The 21,632-nt window shown below is 47.3% G+C and overlaps 1 protein-coding gene across 1 annotated transcript in view; it reads right to left on the bottom strand.

Moving 5' to 3' along the window:
* Positions 1 to 9,469: 9,469 nt before the first annotated feature.
* Positions 9,470 to 21,632, bottom strand: part of RTN4R (reticulon 4 receptor) — a 65,127-nt gene continuing 52,964 nt past the window's right edge. The window contains exon 2 of the mRNA XM_015878491.2: positions 9,470 to 11,555. Within this exon, the coding sequence (XP_015733977.1) occupies positions 10,126 to 11,555 (1,430 nt within the window). The 3' untranslated portion in view covers positions 9,470 to 10,125. The remainder of the gene's footprint in view (positions 11,556 to 21,632) is intronic.

Here is a 21,632-nt window from a genome sequence, read left to right as displayed (position 1 = left end):
GGAGGGCTGGGAAGCACGCAGGTAACATAGCAATAAACACCAGGCCATTTAGAGTGCTGTATTCAGAGCAGGGCTGGGCAAAACAGGCCACACATTAAACAGTGCTTGCAAAGAAAGGGAAGAGAGCTGTTGTTCCACCCCAGCTGCACTCTGGGCTAAGTGAGGTGAGACCTTGAGCAAACAGAGATCATTTCATTCATCACCCAAGGAGTGCTTCACAGCCAGACTGCATGGAGAGGCAGCCTTGGTGCTCCTGATTCTGCATGGGAGTGTGCATTGCTCTACCACTTCCAGGTCACTCTTTAAAGCCAAGCTTTTCAGCTACAGCTGCCCATATGGTGTGTCCTTTAGTGGTCCTTTACAGTTCTTTACAGCCCACTGGCATGGGCATGGGTCTTGGGACACAAGAACCTGATTCTTTGGTGAATCTCCTATGGCCAATACAGCAGTAGGGCTGCCTCAGTGGGTACATGGCCCCAGGGATGGAGCAGCTGGTCCTGACCCAGAGACCACCATGCAACCTGCATGTCTCTGCAGCCCCACAACCACGAGATACCAACTCCAAGTGCAGATGCTCAGCTCCCAAGTGGGCTAACACAAGGCGAAACAGACCTGGAGGAGGGAGGAGGGGGAGGACAGGCTCAAAATAAGATTGTTGGGGAAAGCAAGAGGGGAAAAAAAAAAAGACACATACACCCTCTCAAATTCACATGCTTTTGAAAGGTGTGACTTTCTGTGAGGCTGTGGAGATGATAAACAGGGAAGAAAAAGGAGCACTTGGAAAGAGGCTCTGTGGAAAGTCCAAAGCCCCATATAGCAGCATTGGTGTGCAAAGGCCCTGCAGGGGTGGGGAGGGACACCGGTTATCCCATCACAGCCTCTTAGTGCACTTTGTTTCTATATTATTATTATCTATCCTCTTGTTGCTACAGCCATTAAAAACTGTCTCTAAATAGCTCAGCATAGTGATTTACTGATTGAGTTAAGTTGGCTGCAGTCTCTGGTGCTGAAGGATGTGGTTTGTGATTAGATAAGACCATTGCCCCTTTCAAAATGAACTACACATTAAGAGGTTTTTCTAGGTCATCCAGGCTGCTCAGCATAGTGCTCTGCCAAGCAGTGCAGAGCCAGGGCCCATGGTCTTGTCTCAGTGCAGACAGTCATTACAGTTAATGAAGGGCTGTGCTCTCCTTCCTCTGGAGGAGGCACAGAGCCTGAGAAAACCCCAGGAACATCTTCAGTCTCTTCTGCCTCAAAATCCAGCAGGTCAGACTGTTTAGAGTTTCCAGCTACTGGTGCAAATGTGAAGCTCCCAAAGGATGCATGTGCTTAGATCTCTCCCCATAGGATGTAACCAAGCTCTTAGAGCTCATCACAGAACACAACACTGTATCATGATGCTCTTTCAGGCCAAAAACCCGGCCTGGTTTCTCCTTGATGGATCTGCCAGCATCACTCTGACCCTTGCCAAACCCTCTTGCTCCAGGAGCAGCAAATATTAGGTGACACTGCCTGTTCCTCACCAGGACAGGACCTCAGATGCAGATCCCAGGATGCTGAGAGCTGGCACAGACCCTCTCCAAGGAGGACCTGGCAGCTCCAGCCTTCCTCAGCTGCACAGGAGTACACACACAGCTCCCATGCTGCCAGTAGGAGGCTTGGCTGATGGATCCTATTGCCCTTTCATGCACATGCCTGTATCATTAGGTGATAACTCTTGAGTTCACATGGAGCCGGTCTTGTGCTTCTCTATGGGAGCTAACACTGCTGAGAGTTCAGCTCAGCTTTGCTGAGTCTTCCCTAGGCAGGAAGGCATGGATGTGTGGGGCTCAATCCGTTGGAACTAGATGAAGTCCCTTCCAACCAGCCCAAGCCATAGAAAAAGCCAGACCAGGGAAGCTGTGCCACACCACCAATGTCTGCATTGCTGAACTTGTCCAGCTTAAAGAACAGAAGAGAACTGCACCCCATTGGGAGAAATAAAACCACTCTCCTCACAGCTCAAACGCCAGCCAGGCAGGTGGACTGAAACATGAAACAAAAGCCCATTTAACAAGAAGCTTGAAACTTTATAGAAAGTGAAATGATCTCGGATTGAGCCTGGTTCCCCTCTGTCAGCTGAGAGTGTCAATTGGCAACCAGACGAGCACCTGTCAGGGCTGGGCTGGAGTCATTAGCGAGATCAGAGTCCTGGCAGAACAGCGGGAGGCTGGACTAGATGACCTAATTTGCGTCCCTTCTAGCTCCAAAAAGTCTGTGATGTATTTTTAATGAAGCACACACAATAAACTGCTAACATAATATTAGAAGCTCACTTCAAAGCTTAAATAGGCAGGGAAATCAAGGTGAAAGTTTCTGAATTCATCATTATTATGTGTCACTCAGCTTCACTATGACAACCCCTGGGTACACCAGATGCTTTCTTTCCAGTCTTTGATACGCAGTTTGGGGCCCACCCTCCCTCTTATTTTGTTCAAGCAAACCAGAAAGGGCCTGAAAAATATAAAGCTTTGATAGACACCCTTTATACAAATATGCATTTTTCCACCCCCCATAAGGGTTTTACAAGCAGTAGCTCTGGAGGAGGCTGGGGTCACACCTTTGAAAAGCTTCAGGCCACATAGGATCCTTTTTGCTTTGCTGGCCCTTCTGGTGTCTGTAAGGTGTCTGCTTTGGTGAGATGTTCCAGGGAGCAGCAAGAGAAGGGCTGCTCCCTCAGGAAGGCAAGCCAGGAGCTAAGGAAGGTCCCATGGCTGCCAGGCATCCCACCAACCACAGCCTTTACCATAGAACCTAAATGAGGAAGCAAAGAGTATTAGATGGTGCCAAGTCCAGTTAAAAGTCCACATCATAGGGCAATACCTTGTGGATGAGGCAGCAAAGCCAGAAAGGCTTCATTGGTCGTAACTACACACTGGGACCAGGTCCAGTGATCACCATGCAGGTACATAAGGATGAGACAGATCCAAGGCCAAGCCAGGAAATCAGACTACAGTTGGGGTCCAGAGCAGCAGGGCTCCATAGGCAGGTGTACCTAATGCACAGCTAATGGTCTTGGCTATGCTGAAAAAATACTACTCTGTAGTTGAGACAAACCAAACACTCCTCTGACTACACCTAAATGTTCCTGACATTCTCAGGTCCCACAGTTTAGGAGGACTGAAATTGCTTTCCCTTCAGTGCCCTTCATCCCCACCCAATCCATCCCTACAGTTCCAATGAGTTCAATTGGAGAGGAGGGGAGAGAAGGAGCAAAACCAGCATTTAACAAAGCACAGAATTTCACTGTCTTGATTGGAAACGTTATAATTCCAGCTTCTACTGCCCAGAGAGAATTGAGACATTCAGTCCCAGAGTCCTGACTTCAACCTGAATGTCTGACGTTGGCAGGTGATGAGCATGCCTGTTATCCAGTGCTGCTGCATCGCACTGGAGCTTGGTCTCTAATTGTCAGCTCCTCGCAGGTAACTCAGTGTTAATTGCACTGCAGGGTGGAGGGGAGGATGGAGGCAGCTAATGAACTAATGAAAGTGATTGATTTGTGTCTCGGTGTCAGGGCAGCTCACAGCTGTTTGTCAAGAAATGAGAAAGCATCCCTGGGATTTGTGAGCACTTGTAACTATTACGTAAGGACTAAGAATCACATAAGATAACTTTCCAACACTGCTGCTCTGAGAGTGAGTTAATACAACCACTGGCTCTTCCTGACATTTCTGCAAACAACTTATAAATATTCCATGGGAGTGGCTGCTCCTGCAGCCGCTGTTGTTGTGGTTTGATTGGAAATACCAGGGGAGAAAAGAGCAACTCTGCCCTGAGTTAGCAAGTGTGAAGCTGGATTAGTGTCCAAAGCCAGGGCTTTGATCCAAGTGAAAGCGAAGCACAGTTAAACATCCTGCCCTTCTGCCAATGGAGAAGCTTGGATGTGAGTGAGGACCCAATACCACCTCCCATGACCAACGCACCCACACCCAGATGGGCACTGTGAGGGAGGTGACGTGCCTTACCCGGTGACCTGTACTCACCAAATAACACTCAATAACGTTGCACATGTGAAGGAGCTGTCTCCACTGCTTTGCCTTAGGACTCAGAGGCTAAATGTAGGGTTGCTCAAGCCATGCAAGGCAGTGACTGATGTCTGAGGAGCTAGGGGGCAGCTCCATGTGTACCTGGGAACAGTCCTTGTGGGTGCTGTGAGAGTTGTGCTCCCAGATGTGGACATGCTGGTGCATAAGGCAACTCTCTGCTTGCTGGCACCCCACTGGGGCAATGGTAGGGTGCACAGAGCAATGGTGGGCCACACTGGCTGTGCATGCCATGGATATTTTGGTCATAGAATCATAGGATCATTAGTCGGAAGGAATCCTTAAAGGCCATCTGGTCCAACTCCCCTGCAATGAACAGGGACACCCACAGCTCCATCAGGTGCTCAGAGTCCTGTTCCCTGACCTTGGGTGTCTGCAGGGATGGTTTTTCTCTAGAGGAGTTGCACCAGACAAGAAAGCAGAGCAGATCATGCAGCATCCAATATAAATGCAGTGAGTTACCAGCTCAAATCCCTCTGGCTATAACCATGCAATAGGGGCATCATCATGTCCCTTCCCAAACCAAATTTCCCAGCCTTTCTGCTTTGAAAACACTCAAAACCATCCACTGAACACCAAAAGCAAGCAGGAGCCACCCGCAACCTCACCACCACAAAGGAGCTGAGCCACGAGCAAACTGCCAACAGACCCACCAAAACACCGCTGCAGATGGACCATGACACAAGTAAACTGCTGCAGATGGAGCCACCCACAAGTGACTCATCCCAGCTAACTGCGCCTGTGCCGCTGCCATGCGGGGAGCAGCAGCCTATCACGTCTATGATTTCATCCCGAAAGATGTGCTGTTTTTGTGCTTGATGACAGCTGGGCCTTTTCGGTACCTGCTGACCTAGAACAAGCCTCTCGGTCTGTGCTGAAGGTGGCTCATTTGAAGTGCCTCATCGCTCAGTGAGTGGGCAGCGTGTCCCTTTATTTTCACCATGTCTCTGCTTTGCTGAGTCCCCATTTTCCTTATTTATAGATGCCCCAGGAAGCAATTCCATTAAGCCTCACCTGCATCAGCATCTCCCCATGCAGTGCCCTAGTTATGGCACAAATTGGGGGCTCTCTAATTAGTATTTCTGTCTCTATTCAGACTCGAATTTTTGGGCTTGGCTTTATAAGGAAGATCTCTGTGTAATTTCACGCATGCCCTGTCCTGGCTGTGGCTGTACCCATTCTAGAGCTTCCCATCTGCAATCACAACCCAGTGGTACACTAGCAACCCTAAGAAATGTTAGAATCATATCACAAAATCATAGAATAGCCTGGGTTGAAAAGGACCACAATGTTCATCTAGTTTCATTCCCCCCACCCCCCTGGTGTATGTAGGGCTGCCAACCACCAGACCAGGCTGCCCAGAGCTGTTTTTCTCTCATCTACCCTTTCCATCCTGAAAGGGCTCTGTTTATTTTTAACCTCTTCTGATTTCGAGACTGAGGCAGAAGATAATAGCTCTTCTCCTGCGTGATCTAATGATAGAGAACTAATCCAGAAACACGGCTTGGACTTAGAAAACCTACCATCCTTTATTATTTCTGTGCATCATTTTGCATCTAGGGAAATTCTGAAACTGAGAGCAGAAGGATGAAGAAACCCCAGTGACTCAAGAGGTTCAAGAGATCCTGCATAGGATGAGTGCCACCAGCCCTGCATCACAGGCAGCTGAGCATTTGGCCCCATGGTCTTCTAAGAGCTACTGGAAGGTCCAGGGACTGCATCCATGTTCCAGTACCTGGCCCAGCACTGCCAGCTCTCCCAGCACTGTCCTGACTATTGGGAGATTTGGTGTTTCTCTGAGTTAGAGCAGTTGCATGAGGACTTCAACCTCAGCTGAGGAAAGGCTGGAAACCCAGTTTCCATGCAGTGAAACAGAATCCAGAAGAGCTTCATTAAGAAGCACCAGTTATTAAAGCTGATTTCAGTGTGGGGATCCGAGTAATGCTTCTTTAGCTGGTGCTGTCTGGAATTCCAGCTTGAACATTGGATACCTCTGGTTCAGGCAAAGGGCAAGAGAGGCAATTTTTATGTCCTTGCACATTTAGTGATGTCCTGGGCAAGGGGGGAGGAAAGCAGCTGCCACAAACCCATGCAAGGCTGCAGTAGGCTCAGAAAGTCTGAATCCAAGCAAGTCCATGAGATTGTCTACCTCAGGGCATTGCAGTTCTAGATCCCTGCATGGAGTGAAATGACTGCTCCTGAAACACTACTGGGAGTCCCACGTGCTGTGCACAGCAGGCCAAGAGCAGAGCTTCCAAGGGGCAGTACTTGGCCATGGTCAGCAGCCCCTGGGCTTGTCCTGCTCCCAGCCTCTCCTGTCATCTTGTGGTGTTTCCAGCCAAGTCCCCATCAGCATCTATAGCAATAAGGCTCACACATATCCCTATGATGTACTTTCAGTACACAGATTGTGAATTCTCAGGGCACTCCAGTTTACACCAGTACCACCTGAGCTCCTTAACTCAGATTCTCTAGGCCTCTTCCAGTCCACATCTATGGTTTCTTAGGAACCAGACCATTAGTGGGTTTCTTTCACATCACATTACCCATCTCTTCCTCCATACCTTTGATAAAAAAAAGCTTTGCTGATGGAAATGATGTCAAAGCCACAGCATCCCTGTATAAAGTTTTGATCTTGGTGAATCACAGTTGTGCAGAAGAAAAGAAAAAAAGAAAGCTTTCAAAACCATTTTGATGAAATCACTTCTACATGAAATGTGCCCGTGTCAGATGTAACAGCTTGGCACCGTGATAAGAGAGATAGGAAACTTTGGAGTGTGGCTCAGCACGCTCATTTGGAACGGGACAAATGACCACATGAGGATGTGTGCTTTTGGATACCATCCATAAGCAGAGACACAGTTCTCCCTGCCCTCTGCATGAGGATGGGAGGAAAGGATGAGGGCAGGGATGGAAGATAAATATACTTCTCTTGGTAGCATGGGAAGGGGAAAAAGAATGAGGTCTCTGGCTAGCTTGGAGCTCAGCAGTGCTTACAGATGGACCTGAAAACATGGAAAGAAGGTTTTTCTTTTGGCACAAATGTGGAGCTGTCAGCACTGGGTAAGTGTGGATCTACGCAGTCAAATGCAGTCAGAGAAGTGAGCCTAAACACAGTGCCTCACACTGCTGAAGGTGGTGGACATCTTCACCTTCACATCCTTAATGCATCTTCAAGACCAGGCTCTGCATTGCCAAGGGTCTGCAGGGTTCTGACTAACGTGCAAAGGTGCGCAGCTCTGCACTCTGAGATGTGGAGCCCACTCTTCCCAGGACATCCTACCCTTCATTTCTGACACACTCAGATCCTGTCTGGTTTCTTGCCCATCAAAGATGATTTTGTTTACTTGATTTCACTCATGGCATCAAGCACTTGAGCAGGAAATTGACTGTGACTTGTACAGCAAGAAAAGAGAGAGTGAGCATCATGATATGGGGAAGAGTCAACAAGGCCCTGAGCCCAGCTGTGTAAATCCCATTGAACTGAGTGACATCTGAGTATAAAACAGATCGAGGCACATCTGGGAGTCTTGTATCTGCAAAGCATAAAGCAGAAGGGAAACTGCCCTCTTTGAGCCCTCCCTAACCTCACCTATGTCAGAGCTCATCGCCTGCCTCGTCCAACTTCCCACAGCTATTCCTGCTGCCCATCACATCCCCCTCCTTCAATAGAACGTCTTTCAAATGGCTTTCTAATGCCTGTAAACAGAGGAATTGGCATCTGGACAGCAGGAAATCTAGGAAATGAGCACAAGGGATTCTTCTGGGCTTATGGCCAATGTATAGTCCTATGAGCCACTGAAAGCACAGCAGAGTCAAACTCTAGAAAGCAAGAAGAGTGTCACTGGGCTGGCATAAAGTGACACAGAGTCCATGCAGGGTAAGTGACAGTAATGCACTCGTCTGTTCTGCGCTAACCACAGGAAGCATTAAAGCCAAAGTACCTGTGATACCAATTTGGAGACAGACAAACCCAGATCTGAGTTTTGTTCAGGGCTGGTTTAGTTGTCGTGGGGAAATGCCACAACACACAGCTGTTTTTATCAGCTCACATTCATTCTGACTTTTGCCACTTCCTCTGGTTTCCTCATGCACATAGAGCTGTAGGCATCCATCCAAGCATTCTGAGCAGACACACGGTAGACCCCAAGGCTATGCCCAAACATAGAAGTTTCTCCAGCATCCAGCACAGCATCCAGCAAGTCTTCTGACTTTTCTACAGGCTTTGAAGTGGTGTTGATCCTGCAGCCAAGCCAGGCTGAGCTGCTCTCTGCTACTGCACTTCAGCTTCAGCTGTAGAGTTGAACCCCTCAAGACTCATAAAGATGCTCTCAGGTGCATTAGGACAGCTCCTGCCTCAGGCATGCAATATGTCAGTAAAACCTTCAGCACTGGCATGAAGGGGACAAACCCAAGCAAGGATGGCAGAAAGCAGCCAGCAAAGTGCTGATTACTCCCCTGTGTGTAAACACACTGGACAAGCATTCAGGCACAGGGATTGTCAGGGTCGTAACAAGGCATTTGTGAATCCCAGCACAGGACACTGAATTCTTGCTTCACCTCTTGGGCTGAGCAATGCATTTGAAGAGAAACCCGCCTGGCTTAGCTGAAGAAATCAGTGCTTGTGTTGGTCACAGAGCTCTACTGGGATCCCAGATTTGTGCTGCCACACAGCCACCCTGCCTTCCTCCTTCCCATGGCTGCCTTCCCCTCCTCATTAGCCATCACGCCTACAGCCAGGGTCATACTAAGCCACGGCCCTGCTGTTGTCCTTCTCTCCTTCCCTCCTCCATGCATAGCTCTTCTGTGAAGCTAAGCACTAATCCCAATGCTGCAAACCTCACTGGTGCCCAGGAAGCCTGGAGACCCTCAGCCTCACTTGCACAAATATTCCTCCAGCACATGTTCCCAGGGCCTTGGGTACACCTGGAACGATGCTCTTTCTCTTCTCTGAGCAATGCCTGAGCACAAGGTCCTCCCATTTAGCACTGCATGCCACCTGCCTGTGACAGAGGGTCTTGCACGTGTAGATATCAATACTTCAAGGGCCCTATTTGACTCCTAGGGGTTATTCACCTCTACCTGCAGCCTGGAGTCCTCAGCTCCAGCTAAAAAGCCCTGCTATTCTGAGCATCCTGAAATATGAATGGCGTCTGGGGAGCATATGGGACAGCTCGAAGGGAAGCAGGAGCATCATGAGTGAGTGTTTTGTGCAAACAACCCCTTTGTTGGCACCAATTAAAGCTTGCATAACTGTGCCGAGTATGTCTTATTTATTACTGTCATGTTCAATGCTGAGCTGGCCTTCAGATCGGGTATTACTCAACACCCTTTTAATTTTTCAGCTTTTTAGCCATGCTTTGTCCCTTGCAGATGACAACCACTTAGGAAAAAAGAGATCTTTATTTTATATCTTTTTTTGTTTTCTTTATACTTGTACACAAGTAAAATAAAATGCATATCTATATATACTGCAATCTCGTGAAGGAAAAGGTAGCATTCTTTAACAAATGCTGCCCGTAAACGTGGTGTGATGGAATGGATACGGAAAAAAAACCTGCAATATTCATAAACATAGGATCAAAACAGCATCAAATTCATTACCTCTGCAAATGGGAACCTGCAATATTGTTCAGTGTGATGTCAAGTTACAAACAGATTTCAGACATTCTTTTCAGACCATTTCATACACTTTTTGTTTGTTTGTTTTTTTCCTGTAAATAAACCATATTTCTTTCTCATCTGCTGTAGCAAAACCTGCTTTGTGAGCATGTGCAGTTCCGAAGACCAAAGGTATAATTCACAGGTATCAGGACAAATAAATTATGTACATCTCGGTGTTTTGTCTTTTTGTTTTGTTTTGTTTGCTTTTGTCTCGTGGGTTTTTTTTTGTTTTGTTTTTATATAAAGGCATCCAGTTAAGTTTTGTGTAACAAAGCTTTCTCGGGGAAGATGGTAGTTTGCTTTTGTTTGTAACACTTATGGAGGTCAGCAAAAGTCTAGTATTAAAGTGTCATCAACCCGGGAAAAAGAGTTAATCTTAGCAGAGTAACAGTAAGCTCCACACCAAGGGGGGGATCAAAAGGCTTAGGCTGAGCTGTAATGTGGAGCTTCTTCCTTGCTGGGTAAGGCGGCACTGGGCCTTTGATCTGTTCTTTTTAGAGCAGCCCTGCCTCTTTTTGGTTGGGACTGTGGAAGGTTCAATAGGCTCTAGAAACTCTGGTCTCAACTTGGTCAATGGAGGGTCTACAATGCTGGGGAAGGTCCCAAAAGGGGAATCGTTTATCTGCTTGTTGCTGCCATTTTTGGAAGGGTCCGTCTCAACGTACTTGGTTTTGGACATGTTCTCCTTATCCTTGAGAGGGTTGTTGGAGGACGGCCGGCTGCTGTGGGAAGAAGGACCTGCCTTGCCTTTAGCTTCGTATATAAAAGATTTATCCATTTCTGGCTGGCAGCACTTCATGGAGCCATCATGGGAGCTGAGGGGAGGACTCCCGGTGGCCAGCTTACCAGATCTGGTCTTAGTGCTAAAAACACTCGTTCGAATCTGATTGAAAGAGTCGATGCATCCTTCCAAGTCAGAGCTCTGCAGCCTTTTGAGGTCTCTCCCTGCCAGGTGTGGGGGAAGGTGGCACTCCAGCTCTGAAGACGACCCTTTAAACTGTTTAAACCAATTCCAGAGAGACCGAGCCTGGCAGTCACAGATCCATTGGTTGCCATTTAAGCGCAGATACTGGAGGGACACCAGGGGTGCCATGGTTTCCCCTGTGAGCACGGTCAGGTTGTTGTTAAACAGATACAAGGTCATCACTTTCCCAAGGTCATGAAAAGACCGGCGGTGAACCAAGCTGACTCTGTTCTGGTGCAGAAGCAACCGGTCGAGGTTGATTAACCCGCGAAAGACGTTCTCTGATAAGCTCTTGATTTTGTTACCGTGCAAAAACAGATAGGTGAGGTTTGCCAGATCTATGAAGGTGTCATCCAGCAGGTTCTGCAGGTTATTATCCTGAAGGTAGAGATATTGCAAGGAAAACAATCCTCGAAAAAGCCCCGTGGAGAGCTCCATGAGCCCGCAGCGATCCAGATGTAAGGTGTGGAGGTGAACAAGACCACGGAAAGTGACAGGATTGATAGACTTCAGGTTCGTGTTGTCACTGAGATCCAGCTCCTCCAGTTTGTTGAGTCCGTAGAAGGCTCCAGGCTCAATGAGGCTGATGTTGTTGGAGTGGATCCAAAGAATTGTCATGTTGCGACAAGACGTGAAGCTGGTGGACCTCACGAGGGTTATCTTGTTGTTGTGCAAGAAGATGCGCTGGCTCTGGATGGGTATCTCTGTGGGGATTGCTGTCAGTCCTTGCTGCTGACAACTTATTGTAATCTTCGGTTCACTGTAGCACACACACGCTCCAGGGCAAGACTCCACTTCTGACTGGATGTTCAAGCAAAGCACCAAAATCAGCAGTTTGCTTCCTAAAGGACAACAGAAATAGTATGAAAATTAGCCAGGGTCACAGGAGAGCGCTTTTCTTTGTAACTCAACAGATAAGCCTGAAAATCACCCTTCTCAGCATGTTGCCATTAACCGCAAACAACACATTGCCAGGGGAGCCAAACAATTAAAATGAAGAATTAAAACCGTTCCACTGCTCCATGCAAGAGTTAAAAGCAATACACACTCACAGTGAGAGATACTGAGCACCTCCTCAGCCTTTCACATCTGGGAAGCATTTGATTCTGGTCAGAGAAATAAGCCATCTTCACTGCATGTTTGCACCATCAGTCCTGGAAACACAGCTAATGTGAAGTCGGTTCCAGGGTGCTGTGAGGAAAGCAACAGGCTCCTTGGGGCTATTTGTCTGTCACAGGAGCATTTAGGACAATTCAGCCTGTGGGAAGACACCTGCCTGGGTTACACTACATCACTCTGTGTCCCACCCAGTGCTGCTATCTCCTTAGGTTTCCTGCACTCATAAGATTTTTGTGACTTTCCACGAACAATTTCTGATTGATCCAGTCTTTCCGCAAGACATAACTGCAGGGGATTCTCAGAATAACTTACAGGTCAGAACAGCCTGTAGAAGCCTCAGAGCCAAGAGTGCCCTTTCCTTCTCCTTCAGCACCGGTCAGACCTTTGCACCACACCCTCATGTTTCCCTTCCTCTCTCCTACCTCCTCCCTGAAACTCTGGCACTGATGAAGAGGTGAAAAGAGGGTGTTTTCCAGAGGGCAGTGCTCTTCCTGAAGGAAATCCTATGCAAGGCTTGATTCGGGGATTCCTCACACCTTGCAAAGCAGAAGTAGGTATCCTCATCCCGAGAATGCAGGCAGCCCACTGGGGTTGAAGAGCCCTTGAGAAGAAGGTTTTTCCATGGTGATGACCCCCTGCCTTCCCAGGAGCTGGGCTGAATGGGCCCTTGAATCACAATGAAGTATTTTGACTTTTGATTCATTGTGCTTTGGGAGGGGAGGGAGCAGGGGGAGGAGGTGGTGTGGAAGATGGGCAGAGATGGGCAGAAGCCATGCAGCTGACATCAGCTTCTGAAAGGGGACATGAGAAAGAGTCACTTGCAAACAGGGACAGTTTCAGCAGTACTTTACCAGCAATTAAAAGCAAGTAATTAGATTGCTTTCTCTAAACCACATGCTGAAGCTAAAACGAACGGGCAGCAACCATAGCAGTGGGAAGCTCCATTTGTGCAATTCCACGTGCAAGCAGGGACACGTGTGCCTCCTTCCTAACTCATCACAGCACCTCTGGCAAAGGGATGCTCTCCTCCCTCTCGCTGGGGAGTCCCAGCCCAGGCACACACCACAGCTGTGGGAGGATTTCTCTTCCTTGAAAGGCTTCACATGTTGTTCAGGCATTTTGATGCCTCATTACACTTCAAGGTAGAATACCAGAGTTCACAAAGTAAGGAAAAAGAGGAAAATAAAAGCTATCAAAGAAGGCAGGATGGCAGTCACTTCTTTTGTCATGAAAGTCTTGGATCCTAAGCCTGAGTTTCCATCTAGTCAAAATAATTCACCACGTGCAGCTAATCAATCTGTGCTGATTCAACAGTCCAATATAGACAGGAGACTCCTATACATCACAGTTAACATGGGAGAAAAATAACAGCTCAGCAAGCAGAGATAATTTGAGCCTGATATTATTAGCTGCTGAGCATCCCTGGAAGGCAGTGTGTTGAGTGCAGTATTATGACACATTCTGGCTGGCTTGTCATGTTTTGACATATCACGTCCCATTGTAGGGAGCAAAGTAACATGAGACAACTGAAATCCCCTGCTGTAGACATGTCATACCAAGAGGAACCTCCTGGGAAATTAAAACAATGCCAGCATCCCTCCGACCAACCCAATTCCACTCCAGCTGATAATGAAATGTTGTAGCAGAGGAATAAGCATTTCTGGAGCCTCTTCCACAATCTAGGACTGGGGTGACAGGTATTATGGCAGCCACGCCATACTGCTACAGAGTCCCCAATGATTCCCATCCAGTAATAGCACCAGGACTGCAGCCTACCCAGGGAATATCCAACCATGACCCAGATGCATCCCCCACACCTTACAGACGTGTGCCACGTTCACAATAGAGTGAATGCAAAGCACTGGTCCTGTGGGAGAGGAATCACAATGACAACACTTTTGTTCCAGCCTCAGACAGGAGAGGCAAATGCATAATAAATATATGTTCACATGGAGAGAGAAAGAGAGAACATGAAGCAGCCAGAAGAAAACAAGCCATGCATATGAATACCACCCTGCCCTGTGCTAACCCCTCTGGACAACTGGGCTCTTCTCTTCCTCCAGTCACTCCAGACACGCTACAGCTTCTCTCAGCACAAAGGAGCAGAAGGTAGGAACAAATCCTGCTCCACTTCTTTCCTTTCCCATTGCTGCTACTGCTGCTGCAGCTGCCAGAAGCTGTGAGTCAGTGGCACCAATAGCCGGCCACCAGCGGAGCAGCATAGGGAAATTAATTACAAGCAGGGCTACCCTGTGCACTTTAATTAGGGACCTGGTGTTCATGAGCTGCTCGGATTTGCTTTTTCCATTAGAGACTGTTGCTGTCAGTCATCCCCAGCTTTTCTCCAGTCTTCTTCACACTGCACAGCTCAGATCCCAACACTTGGCACTGGTGCATGTTAAAGCAACCACATAGAATAAGACCGAAATAGGCCAGATGTAACATTGCTGGGGCCTGAGTCCATTTGCTGGAAACATGTCCCTGTTCAGGGGCCCAGTGGCACAACACAAGTCGTGGAATCACAGAATTTCCCAAGTTCAAAGGAACCCACAGGGATCACGGAGTCCCACTCCTGGTCCCATGAAGCATGACCCAAACCCAATCCTTATAGCTGAGAGTGGTGTCTCAATACTCCCTGAGCTCTGGCAGCTCGTGGCTGTGCTCACAGCCCTGAGGACCTTTCCCTAACTCCACCTGACACAGCTCCATGCTGTTCATCCTATCCCTGCTGTTCAGCCCTATCACTGTCACCAGAGGGCAGGGCTCAGTGTTGCCCCTCCATTCCTTCTGCACTGGGCAGAACAAACCAAGGACCTCCTAAGCCTAACCCTAAACAATCCTGCCTTGCCCTCAGCCCCTTCCCTCTCCCCTTAGATGAACAGCCATTCCTACCTACCCCTACTGAACATGATTAAAACCTAATTGAATAGTCCCAGTCAAAAGCAGAAGATGAAAGAAAATCCAGCACCAGGAACCTTCAGTCTCTCCAAGAGTTTGGCTTTGAGTTTAGCATTTGTTCCTCCAGAGCTTTCTTAAAAGCCAGGATCCTCCTTCAGTCAAACTGCCACGTTTCCCCTTTGCCATCTCAGAAGTGTTATGACTCATGGAACTGGGAAGCAATTAAAGTGGGTCCATTATCTGTCTTTCCGCCAGTCCCCCGTGCAACTGCATTGTCAAACACGGCAATTAGAAAGAAAAGGCTCTGGGGGCCTCTAATAGATGCTTTGCAAACTTTTTAAGAGGCCAAAGCAAAATGCAATTTTCTGCAGTTTGCAGAGCCGTGGCCTTTCTCTGCCGCTCTGCTCTTGTCTCTATTGATTTGGAGATATTATAATGCGGCTTTCCTACAGCGGAGGGTCAATAATCATTTGAATTCTCTCCTGCTCGGGCATAAAGGGAGTGCTTTACAATACAAAGCCTTTTGCTGATGCACACAGCATTTTTTTTCCCTTTGTTTATAGCACAGAAACACCGTAGCTGCTAAATTCCCTATTCTGAACTGCTATTGTTTGAAATTCAGCACGACTCTGACAGATGCAAAGCAGCTTTCAGGGTCTTCTGCTTTGTCCTGTGGACTTGTTGAACTTGAGTTGAATGGGCGCACCAAAAGCAGGAGGGTAGCACTTATAGGCACCTCAAGCTGGAAGTGGATTAAGAATTGAGCGAGGAAGGAAAATTGCTTCGGATGAGCAACACCCCAGGCTGCAGCTTCCCATTCTGCTGCCTCATCTCTCTGCTGCAGAGGGTGGCTGGTTCATAACCTTTGTGATGGTGCAGCTGAGTGGCTTTAGGGTGAGAAGGAGGGGAGATGGGTGTCAGAGCTTAAGCAGTGGGAAACCAAGAGCTTGGAGCAGCACTGGCTGAGCAGCTCCCATCTGGCTTGCACCCTCAGGCAGTCTCCTGGCAGACAACTACAGCAGGAGATTTTGGGGCTGATCCACATCTGCAGCTCCTGTGGAGGCAAACCCTCCACGGGTCACTTGAGCTCTGTGTGTGTCACAAAGGGCTCAATTCCTCTGCAGGCTCAGCTGATCAGGTGTGCTCAATTTCCTCAGGCTGTTGCTGGAGTTCAGCATCCCAGCTCACAGCAAAGACATCAATCTTTTTTCCGGTGCTGAATCACAGCTGTCTAAAAATAGGTGGCTAATTCCCTTGTAGATGCTCTTGAGGGTACAAGGTGCCAGTGTGAGTGCTCCTCTGGGAGACCAGTGCTCAGCAGCTGGAATGTGTCATCAGTGGCACATGGCAGCAACGTACAGGCATCAGCATCCCATCCCTGACTGCTACAGTCTCTGATCCCACATGCTCTGGGACTGCATGCATTTCCATTAACTTTTGGGACTGTGCTGCTCTTCATCCCCTTCATCAGTGCAACTTCAGTTCTCTTTAGTATATCCAGTCTTTAACATGAATGAGTTCAGCAGAAAGAACGCCGTATGCGGTCAGAAACGAAAGGTCAATTCCATAATGCATCCAGGCAATAGATGTGTCATTTCCCGACTTCCAGGTGTTCATCTTTTCCACCTAAATCATGCTCCCTTAATGTGATTTTTGAACTTAAAGCAAGATTGATCAGGTGCAATTCTTCGACTCCTTCCTCACCGATCTCCAAGGGGGTCTGAATGCTGATTCCTCAGCGCTGTGCTTAGGGTTGAACTACAAGATGTGGTACGTGAGCTGTGTGCAACTCAAATCTCTACTAGGGCAGCTCAGTGCACTCACAGGGCAGGTGCCAAAGCTGCTCCTGGCTGCCTCCAGTGCTCCACATCCCTGCCAGAGGATCTCCATTGCTCCCAGCACTTTGGTGGCAGCACTAACAACGTTTGGGCTGGGTTCTTCATTCTTTTGGTGGCTTGCCAGAGTTTCTCTCTGCAGCATCAGGGAGAGGCAGGAAAAGGTGATATTTAACGGGTTAGGCTTCAGCCAATCTGAATACGAATTTCATGAAGCTTCCTCTCTTGCCGGAGGGTTTTTCCTCCTGCTGAATTTCAAAGATGTGCTGCAAGCCACGGAGGTGTGAAAGATTCACAAAGAAAAGGTCAGGAGAATCCTTTATAGGGGAACATGTCAGGGGATTTAAATGCAGGAGTCATGAGGTCCCCATAGAACAATAACACTTGTACCAATTATTGTAGCCTAGTAATTCCCTGCGAGGCCAGGAAATAAGAAACAGAAAAGCACTGTTCATTATAACACAGGAACATGAGAAGAGCTGTACCCCACTTGGGCTGCTCTGAGGCAGTGGTCAGGAGCTGAAGCAGAAGGAACAGTGATACGAAATGGTGTGGAAAACCTTATTTTCATGGAAACAGTGGTTCAGGGTCTGCCTGAACCAGGCTTCTATTTCCCTCTGATCCCATAAATGCCACTCCAGACATGTTTGCCCTATTCCTCTGCATCTTTTCACAGAATCACACAGAATCACAGAATGACCCGGGTTGGAAGGGACCTTAAGGGTCCTCTTCACCACCGTATGTGGAAGGAGGACTCAGGGTGCAATCTCACCATGCACTTCTATGGAGGTTTAGATGCCCCATTCTGTCCCTTGAAGCTCTTGTACCCTGACGGCCATTTAAGCCATTGTTCAGCATCAGGCTGAGGTTTTCAGAATGCCCTCCACAAAATCCACAACATCACTTTGCTGAGTGGCAGTAGCTCATTCAGAGCCCATCACTGGGTTTGTTTAGGAAAGGGTCTGGGCTGTTTTCCAGTGTACATTACTTTGTACTTAGAAGTGCTGAATTGCATTTGCCATCTACTCTGTGGCTGTGTATTTTACCATGAAACCTCTTGCTGCAACAAATCCTGTGCCCAAATACCCACTTTCCCTCAAGCAGAAATATGATCATAGCTCTCAGTTCTGCCCAAACCTTAAAATGGTTTTAAGCACCGACATTGTCCCACTGCTCATAATGGTTTATGCAAGAAGAGTTCACTTCCTTCACATTTTTAATATGGGGTTTATCTCTTAGATGACACCAACTGCAAAAAGCATTTGGGGCAGACAGGATGCTTATGGGAAAAGTAAACAGGAAGGGGAAGAGGGAAGGTGATGGGAATGAAAAGGGGAAAGGAGAAAGAAGGGGGGGTAAGGAAAAGAAGAAATGGAAAGAGGAAAGGGAAAGGGGAAAAAGGAAAGGGGGAAGAGGAAAGGGACAAGGGAAAGGGGGAAAAGGAAAGAGGACAAGGGAAAATGAATGGAAGGGACACATCCAGCACACTGCATCCATTGCATCACCATCACGCAATCCTTACGCCACGAGGAGTGAAGTGAGAAGACATGCTCTGTGAATCATGAAGTACAGGATTTGGTATAATCTATGTCATATTTGTCAAAAATCAGGAACAAGCAGGTGTTGAGAAGAAAAAAATAAACTCTGGTTCCTGAGGTGATTTAAATCTCCCATGGAACCCAAAGTATATCAGAAATGCTTCCAAATATTGTCACTCCGAAGCAGAATTTCCTGCACATCCAAACGCAGCACTGTGAGGGTGACTCAGAACAGGGGAGATAAACCAGATGGCAATTTACACCTGCTCTCTGCCAGCCATCTGGGACTGCACCCCACCTGGCATCTGCGCATCCCACCCCCACACCTCCAGCACTGGAAGTGCCCCCATTGCACTAGGCAGTATTTTTCTCGGTTTTCTTCCAAACTAACACTTATGTCAGCTTTTGCTGAAGCCCTTGCATCTGCATGTTATGTGGAACGAGAGGAGGAAGTCTAGGAAAGATGGGGAGGAAATGTTGCTCCATATAATCTGAAAATAGCCCATGATCTCAGTTTTGTTGTCAGCGTGGAGGCAGACAACCTTTGCAGCTCAGGAGCAAATGTGGGATGGAGAGAAGAAGGGCATTTTAATTTCAGCTTTCAACACCAGAACTTTTTCAAAGAGCAGCCAGGAATGAAAACAAGAGAGCGGAGATTTGTGGGTGGTGAGGATCAGATTTCTCTACCCCGCTCACAACTCTATTTGTTCCTCTCTGAGCCTGGAAGACCAGAGCTCTGCACCACAGCAATCACAGTATCATTAAGGTTGGTAAGACCACTGAGATCATCCAGCCCAACCACCAACCCATGCCTGCTATCACCCCAGACCACATCATTCCATGCCTTTTCCTTGAACACCTCCAGGGACAGTGACTCCACCAACTCCCTGGGCAGCCTGTGCCAATACATGACCAGGTCATCCCTTTGGATGGTAAAGCACCACAGCCATGCAATCACATAGAAGGTCTGTCTTAGAGAAAACGCCATAGTGGAAAGAGAGGCCATTTCTCAGTGTCCCTTAGGCCCCCCATGCACACATAGGGACACCAGGCCAGGCTAGCTGTTGCCTACCTCCATTCCCTTGTCTCTCTTAGCATCCCTCCTTGCTGTTTCCAGGCATGCATCATATTCACATGGCACATTTTTTTCATTCCCAAATAAAAGCTAGGATTGATTTTTAATAAGTCTGCAAATTCATCCTCCGCTGTCTTTATCAGGTGTTGGCTTTGTCTCCTTTGCAGTTTCAGTATTAGACATGCTTGCCTGCTTTTCTGCAGCTCTCTCATCCACTCTCGCCAGATAAGAAACGCAACACCCACAACTCTATAAACATACTTCCCTGAGATGTGCAGGCTCTGTGAAGCTGAGCTAAACAGGAGTACAATGGGATGCTAATGATACACCTTCCTGTTCACAGGGAAATCAGGGAAGGATCCCAGCCCACAGCCTTGAGCCTCATGGAAGGCAGCAGCTCGTGCCACCAGCCCCTAGTTGAGCTGCCCACATTTCCTACAGCAGCCATCCATCCACGCTGAGTTCAAAGATCCTATAGTAGAACCTTAGGGATTTGCACCAGATTTCCACGTCGAAAGCTCTCATTTCAACCATTAGCTTCCATTACAGCTATAGCAGATGATAGCACCTTCTAGCTTTTTAATCAAGGTGGATAAAACCTCCCTGTCTTTAGCTCCCCCTCTTCACCCAGAGATCACGTTCATCCATTTTGCCACTACAGGGCACTAAATGTTCATTATCACCTGTTTTCCAATATGGCCCTTAAATCAATTGTAGAGCTGCTGCCCTGAAGCAGGCAGTCTCCCATCCTGACGGAGTGCCCTACATTCTGTGCTCAGAGATGGATGACCAAGCATTTCTCCCTATTAAAATTCATGGTGTTCCACCATTGCTGGTCTACCAAGCAACTGCAGTCGCTCTGCATTAGGGTTTAGCCTTCATCATTATTTATCACGGCAAAATTTGAGTCAGCTGCAAACTTTACAGGCAACTAATTTATATCTATTTTCTAGATCATTCATGAAAATAGTGAAATACACCGGGGGTGAAAGCAGAAGCCTACAAAGCTATCATGCAAGCAGCCTGTTTGTCAATGATTCTCCCAGAACAATTGCATTTTGAGAGCTTTTAGCTGCCTGTTTCTTAATCCATTTAATAACTGCCCATTGATTCAATAGCCTATTTTTGAGCAAGTAAAGCGAGTGCCTGACATTAAGGCTAAATGTGTGATGAAAATCCAGATACACGAGCAGAAACTGTTCTTCTTGGCCGCGTGCAGTACAACAGGACATCAGCCCATGCCTGGGGCTCGTTGGCATTGTTGCAATATAATTAATAGATAACAGCAACAGTGATATGTTTAAAAACAATCCCCCCTGGGTTTGGGAGGAGAAAAATGAGAAACAATAAAATAACTCTGTGAAGTTTAAGATTATTTTCTGGGATATACCTTGGCTGAAAGTGATGGTATTTCTTGGGTCTCTAGGACTTCTCCAGTTTGTTGATGCTCATAAGAAACTGGAAACAGGACCTCCTTAGCACTGACAGATCAATGGCCTTTTGCTTCCCACTGTATGCATATAAGGCATTGGTTTCTCATAGCCATGTTTGTCTGAGAAATAGGTGGTAGAAACACATTTTGCTTCAGCCTCTGAAACCCTGAAGTGAATTACTTAATTAAAAGATCCAAACCCTGAAGCTTATTGAAGACAATCTCCAACCTACAGCCAGGACATGCACATCTCCATGGGGACACAGGCTTTACACCCTGCAGTTCAGTCACTCCATGCAGAGCAGTTTTAGCACAGCAGGACTAATTTCTCCTAATACTAAGTGGCTATTAATATTTCATTATATTAAGAGAATTTTTTTCTTTCTTTCTTTTTTTTTTTTTTTTTTTTTTTTTCCTTTCCATTTCATTTGCCATCTTTATTTGTTTAATTCACATTCCTCAGCACTGGAAGGGAGACCAAGAAGCAACTTCTATTTTAGGGGAAAAGAGAATCAAAATAACTGGGAAACTCAATCCTGCAGGACATGCCTGTTGTCAGAGCAATAACATCAGGCACCATAATGGCACCTGATAGGGAATGAATCCATTTACAGACAGAATATGTCATATCTCACAACCTGGAAAAACCCCTTCAGAGCCCTTCTTGGGCTCGTAGTTAAGCAAAATAAACTATTAAGTTCTCAGATACCACTTCTATGCTCTCACGCTCACGCATTCAGTTGTGGTGACAATAGCAAAGCTTGAGATTAGCAGTTCTGAAGACAGGAAAACATGCCTCCTCATTCCCCCGCCTCTCTTATCCCTGCCATACTGGAAGCAAACTGTCCTTCCTATGGGGAAATAGTTTGTACAGCTTCTGACAGCAGCAAGGACAAGAGGAGCAATCCCTGCTGGTTCCACCAGGCACTATCCAGACAACACGCTTCAAAACAAGCACTCTTTGCAACAACAGCCTCAGCATGTAAACCTTTCCAGTGCCACCACCTCCCAAAGCCAAAACT

This window comes from Coturnix japonica, chromosome 15 (assembly GCF_001577835.2).
Source record: "Coturnix japonica isolate 7356 chromosome 15, Coturnix japonica 2.1, whole genome shotgun sequence".
In the NCBI taxonomy this organism is placed as follows: Eukaryota; Metazoa; Chordata; class Aves; order Galliformes; family Phasianidae; genus Coturnix; species Coturnix japonica.
This window is presented reverse-complemented; position numbering and strand designations above follow the sequence as displayed.